The 6,663-nt window shown below is 54.2% G+C and overlaps 1 protein-coding gene across 4 annotated transcripts in view; it reads left to right on the top strand.

Moving 5' to 3' along the window:
• Nucleotides 1-5,599, top strand: part of CREBBP (CREB binding lysine acetyltransferase) — a 63,565-nt gene extending 57,966 nt beyond the window's left edge. For all 4 annotated transcript variants that reach the window (XM_083474614.1, XM_083474616.1, XM_083474615.1 and 1 more), the window contains 2 exons: nt 120-401; nt 1,406-5,599. In XM_083474614.1, coding sequence (XP_083330740.1) covers nt 120-401; nt 1,406-3,631 — 2,508 coding nt within the window. In that variant the 3' untranslated portion in view covers nt 3,632-5,599. The remainder of the gene's footprint in view (nt 1-119; nt 402-1,405) is intronic.
• Nucleotides 5,600-6,663: the final 1,064 nt, after the last annotated feature.

Raw genomic sequence — 6,663 nt, forward strand, 5'->3', positions numbered from 1 at the left:
TGGCTTGGGGCATTCATGGGAAGGCAGGCGGGGGGCTGCGAGGGGCAGGGAGCCCCTTCCCCAGGCCCCGCCTCGGAGGTGTCTTGGGCTCACCTGTCCCTTGGCCTGCGCACCTGCAGGTCTTTTTTGTCATCCACCTGCACGCCGGGCCCGTCGTCAACACCTTGCCCCCCATCGTGGATCCGGACCCGATGCTCAGCTGCGACCTGATGGACGGCCGGGACGCCTTCCTGACCTTGGCCAGAGACAAGCACTGGGAGTTCTCTTCGCTGCGCCGCTCCAAGTGGTCCACGCTCTGCATGCTGGTGGAGCTGCACACGCAGGGCCAGGACCGCTTCGTCTACACCTGCAACGAGTGCAAGCACCACGTGGAGACCAGGTGGCACTGCACCGTCTGCGAGGTGAGCCCCTGCCGGCTGCTGGGGGGGGGGGGCTCCTGGGGCTATTGGCCTCCGTGGCACCTGCTGGCCAGAGGGCTCCGGGCTCCAGGGATGGCATCACATCCATGTTTGGAGAGCGCAGTCGAGGGCATGGAGAGGAGGTGTGTTCTGCCTTCTGCCGTGCTGTGGAGAGACTCTTCTGCGAGGCAAGGCAGCCTCTTTCTCCCAGTCGAGTAGGGAGGGGGCAGAGGCTTCCCAGAGAGCCTCTGGACGTTTTCATTCTTGTTTTCCCAATAGCATTGCTTAGTATGAATCACTTTGATCCTTTCTTCTGTCCTGCGCCTTGGGGCATCTCCCTCAGGCCAGACAGCCTTCTGCACTGCGGAGAGGCTCATGGGCCTTCGCTTCCCCTTCCAGTGTCCTTGGCAATTAACTGGGGGGCTCCTATGACCAGGACAGACAATCTGCTTTCTCAAGTAGCAAGTGTGGAATGCTGTCTGTGTCAGGGGGACAGATTTTGTTTTCATGTTTTAAAAACTGACCACGAGCAACTACATGTCACAGTTGTATTTGGCTCTGAAGTCCACAAAGTTGGCTCCCTTGGGAAGTTGTGGACTCTCCTTCCTGGGAGGTTTTTAAGCAGAGCTTGGATGGCCATCTGTGATGATTTAGCTGAGATTCCTGCTTGCAGGGGGCCCCCGGCAATGGCCGTCAGGGTCCCCTCCAGCTCTACAACGCTATGATTCTATGAAACGGCATAATTCCATGAAATAAATGTGCCTCCTTGTCTAAAGGATGTGCATCTTGGTTGCTTTCAGTTGCAGGGCTGACTTTGGAACTCTCTTGGGGGGTTGGGATGCGTGTCAACATGGCTACAAGGCCAAGCCGGGAGTGGCCCAGCCTGAGACACCACGTTTGTGAGGGACGGGGTTTGAGGACCCCCAGGTCCCCTCCGGGGCCTGGTCTCCCTCGTGGGTGTGCCCTGTTTGAGCTCTGACCTTTGCCTCCCTCCCCTCCGCTTCCAGGATTACGACCTCTGCATCAACTGCTACAACACCAAGAGCCACGAGCACAAGATGGTCAAGTGGGGCCTGGGCCTGGACGACGACAGCAACAGCCAGGGGGAGCAGCAGTCCAAGAGCCCCCAGGAGTCTCGCCGCCTCAGCATCCAGCGCTGCATCCAGTCCCTGGTGCACGCCTGCCAGTGCCGCAACGCCAACTGCTCGCTGCCCTCCTGCCAGAAGATGAAGCGGGTGGTGCAGCACACCAAGGGCTGCAAGCGCAAGACCAACGGCGGCTGCCCCGTCTGCAAGCAGCTGATTGCCCTGTGCTGCTACCACGCCAAGCACTGCCAAGAGAACAAGTGCCCCGTGCCCTTCTGCATCAACATCAAACACAAGCTCCGCCAGCAGCAGATCCAGCACCGGCTGCAGCAGGCGCAGCTCATCCGCCGCAGGATGGCCACCATGACCACCCGCAATGTGCCTCAGCAAAGTTTGCCTTCTCCTACCTCAGCCACGCCGGGGACCCCCACGCAGCAGCCAAGCACCCCGCAGACGCCCCAGCCCCCGCCCCAGCCCTCGCCCGTCAACATGTCGCCAGCCGGCTTCCCTCCCGGGCCAAGGACTCAGCCTCCGCCCCCCATCTCCGCCGGCAAGGCTGCTCCCCAGGCCCAGGCCCCCCCGCCGCCCGCCCAGCCACCCCCCGGAGCCGTGGAAGCGGCGCGGCAGATCGAGATCGAGGCGGCTCAGCAGCAGCAGCAGCAGCAGCAGCTCTACCGGGTGAGCAGCAACGGCTTGCCTCCTGCCCGCGCAGGAATGGGGAGCCCGGCTGTGGGCGCCGTGAACCCCCTGCAGGCGGCTGGCATGAGCGTGCCCCGGCCCAGCTCTGTGAGCGGCCCCCTCATGCCCAGCATGCCCGCCGGGCAGTGGCAGGCAGCCCCCCTGGCCCCGCAGCAGCCCCTGCAGCCCGGCATGCCCCGGCCATCCCTGCCCCTCGCCACGCAGCAGGCAGGGCCCGGCCCCCACATGCCGGGCGTCCAGCAGCCCCCTCGCAGCATCCCCCCCAACGCCGCTCTGCAGGAGCTGCTGCGGACTCTGAAGTCTCCCAGCTCCCCACAGCAGCAGCAGCAGGTGCTCAACATCCTGAAGTCCAACCCGCAGCTCATGGCGGCTTTCATCAAGCAGAGAACAGCCAAGTACGTAGCAAACCAGCCTGGCATCCAGCCCCAGCCCCAGCCGGCGCTGCAGCAGCAGCAGCAGCAGCCTCCCCCGCCGCCCCCACCCCCGCACCCTCAGACCGGCTTGCAGAACCTGAGCGCCCTGCAGGCAGGCGTCCAGCGGCCAGGCGTCCCGCTGCAGCAGCCGGGAATGGGGGGCTTGAGCCCCCAGGGCCAGCCCATCAGCATCATGAACCCGGCCCATGGCGCTGGCATGGCCAACATGAGCCCGCAGTACCGGGAGATGATCCGCAGGCAGTTGCTGCAGCAGCAACAACAGCAGCAGCAGCAACAGCAGCAAGGAGGGGCTGGGCTGGCTGCGCACGGCCAGTTCCCACAGCCGCAGGGCCCGGGCGGAGGCTACTCGCAAGCCATGCAGCAGCAGCAGCGGATGCAGCAGCAGCAGCAGCACCTCTCCATCCAGGCGGGGGGCCTGGGCCAAATGGCCCCGTTGGGACAGCTGAACCAAATGGGGGCGCAGCCCGGCCTTGGCGGGGCTGAGGGCAGCGCCAACATCCAGCAGGCCCTGCAGCAGCGGATCCTCCAGCAGCAGCAGATGAAGCAGCAGATGGGCTCCCCGGGGCAGCCCAACCCCATGAGCCCCCAGCAGCAGCAGCAGCAGCAGCAGCAGCAGCACCTGCTCTCAGGACAGACGCAGCCAGCCCCCCACCTCCCTGGGCAGCAGCAGCAGCAGCAGCTCAGCGCCTCCCTCAGCAGCCAGGTGCGGTCGCCCGCCCCGGTCCAGTCCCCGCGGCCCCAGTCGCAGCCGCCACATTCCAGCCCGTCCCCCCGGATCCAGCCCTCACCGCACCACGCCTCCCCGCAGACTGGCTCCCCGCACCCGGGGCTGGGGGCCGTGGCGGCCCTGGCCGGCCCCCTGGACCAGCAGGGGCACCTGGGCACCCCCGAGCAGCAGAGCGCCATGCTGCCCCAGCTCAACCCGCCCAACAGGAACGTGCTGCCCAACGAGCTGTCCCTGGTGGGCGACACTACAGGGGGGGACACGCTGGAGAAGTTTGTGGAGGGCTTGTAGCGGCCGTCCTCCCAGGCCTGGACCTTCTGCTCCCGAAACACGGACCTCTCCGAGCTCGAGGGCAACCGGCATGGGGCTGGTCTGTCCTGGACCCAGCGGAGGATGAATTGCTGTTAAAAAAACAAACAAAGAATATATAAATATATATATTTTTTGTTAAAGCCAGCCAGGTGTGGTTAAAATATCTGGTCTCTCTTTGTTGTTCTTGTTGTGGGGGGGGGGTGTTTTTTTTTTTTAGTTGTTAACTGTTTGTTGACTTTGCTTTTTTAAAGGGGGAGAACAAGTCCATTATAGTCATATTTTTATTTGTACTTTCAAGACTAAGCATTTGTGTTTTAACAGAGAAGAACAATAATCTTCAGAAACGGATTCCTCAAATAATGCCACATTCTAATGTATCCTGCTCACTTTCTGGCATTTGGCAGAAAGGGTTTTTTAAAATTCTATACTGAACTCTGCAGGTATTTGAAGTATTATCGCCCCTGGAAAAGATGAGAACGGACTCTCGTGCTCACACACACACACAGACATACCTGTGTTGCAATGTAGAAATCGTTGCTTCGTTTCTCGGATAAAAACTGGTTTTAGATTTACAAAGAAATGAAATAAAATAGGGATGATCACTTCTTAGGCCATGCTAATTTTAATACAGAAGAAGCATATTCTTTTCTTTAATTCATCGATGTGAAACTTGAAATGAGGAAAAGCAATTATAGTGTAAATCATGCAAGTTCTAGAATTACTATAAATATGAAAAATGCAAGAAGATTCAATCACTGTATAGAATGGGAGGGGGGAACAAAACTCATTTCTTACTTCTATAGCATATTGTTAAATAAACTGCAACAGACAAAAGGGTGGTCCTTCTTGAATTCATGTACATGGTATTAACTTAGTGTTTGGATTTTTTTGTTATGAAAAATGCTGTTTTCAACATTGTATTTGGACTATGCATGTCTTTTTCCATTGTATATAAAGTATTGCTTAAAAGTGATATAAATTACTGAAGTTTTTAACATGTATTCTGTTCTTCAAAACCCATGTAAGAATGTTTAAGGTTTTTATTTATTTATATATATATTTTGGATCATGTTCTTTGTAAGACATGGCTAATTATTCACTCATCACATAGACCCAGCCAGCGGTACCTTGCAAACAGCATATCTGGTCTACAGAGCCCATCTGTGTGTGCCTACGAAAGGGATAGAGAAGGGCAGCCATAGGTTTCACAGTGGTTTAGTATTTGGAGATGTTCATTCGTAAGTGTTAAGTGGAATAAAAGAATTATCTTTGCTTTTTCTAAAAATCGAAAATATTAATTTTGACAGAGACCACCAATTGGGAGTTAAACATTAATTTTAGGATCCAGGAAATTCACCCAATACAAATTCCTGATTTGAAAACCAAGGGCAAAATTCAGGGCTTTCTGTGCAGTAACTGATGCAAGCAGCCCTCTTCCATCTCCTCTTCGATGTTGGACAAGCCAGTATCACGGGAGGCTGCTGCTGCTGCAAGCCTCTTGCCTCATCTGTAGAATCCAATTTTTTTGGCCAGGAAATGGTTAAAAACAAGTTGCCTTTTTCATGTGTTGAACATCTGACTTGCTTGGTTTTGAACGTGAAATACGTGCTTCCTTCTATCTTTGTGTTGGAATAGGAACCCAAACACACAAGTGTTTCCCAATGCTAACTGCAGTCGTGTCGTCTCTGATTTTCTAAACTGGACATCTGCACACCAGACAGCTGGCGCTTTGGGTTCCTCTCCCTTGTAACAATCTTCTTCAGCAAGCAAGATGTCCAGTCTGAGCTGTGGTCGGTGGGTACAACCCAAGACATGTTTAAAAGGATGGAAAGCCCTAATGCTGTGTCATATTGTATACGTAAAAAGAAAAGCAAAAACCTATATTTGTGATCAAAAAGGAAGAAACTTGAAATGTGCTGGTGTTTCTAATAAAGCTGGTAAAAAATGCTTAAAGGGTGGTTCCAAGTGGCTCAGTGCCCTATTGGGCCAAGTGGAAATTTGCAGGCAACTCACTCTTCCGATAGCTGTTTCTGCCCGGCTTCTGATGTTGAAGCGGGAAAGATAGGAAGCAGCAGCCACCTATTGCATGCAAGCTACCATTTCCCTCTGAGTAGCACATCTCCAGCCTTTGTAGATGGAAGCAGCCAAAGGATGGACCATCACAAAGTTTTAGTCCTATGGAGTTTTTAGTTACTTTTCGGGGTTGCGGCAACAGACACCCAAGCGCATTTGATGCGAGTCAGACCTCTTGCATGCATCGGGGCATGTTTCTGCCTAAAAAGGTTTGAAGTGCTAGTGTGAAAAAGAAAGGGTAGATTCCTCATCAACTCCCGTGCCCCCCCCAAAAAAACACCTCATAAACTTACTGGTTAAAAGGCTGCTTGTGTGTTCTATATAGAATCCCTGCTAGAGCTAGTTAAAAGTCCAAGAACAAGTGACAATTTGCAGTGCTCTTGGCTGGAGAGATGTCCCAGCTTTACAATAAACAACTTGCACTGAATGCTAGTCCTGTGAAGGGCATATTAGACAGTCCACCAAAGTTCTTAAGGACAAGTGATTCTCAGAAGAGGCGGCCAGTTTTGTGCTAGAAAGAGTACAAGGCCAAAATGGCAATTCATTCGATTCTGAGCTTCCAGCACTCTTCCCTTTGGGAGATGCCTGTGCAGGCAAAAGGGCCTGTTGCAGAAGCACAGCCACTGGGAACAACGGCATGTGCATCATTTGAAAACAAATCCAGGCTCCAGTATAGACTAAATGGCAGAAACAATATAAAGCCTCTCTCCTACTCTAGAGTAAGCTTAAGAGCGCCAACCCGTCCTCAACTCCATCCTTATAGAGTCAAACCTCAAACGGCTCCGTTATCGAACATTTTGGCTCCCAAACGCTGAAAACCCGGAAGTAAATGCTCCCATTTTCAAACATTTTTCAGAACCCAAACGTCTGACACGGCTTCCATTTTGAGTTTCCCTATTGACACGGCTAAACAACAACAACATTGAATTGAGGCTTCC

Source organism: Podarcis liolepis (genome assembly GCF_965112155.1).
Source record: "Podarcis liolepis genome assembly, chromosome: 14".
NCBI classification, from domain to species: domain Eukaryota; kingdom Metazoa; phylum Chordata; class Lepidosauria; order Squamata; family Lacertidae; genus Podarcis; species Podarcis liolepis.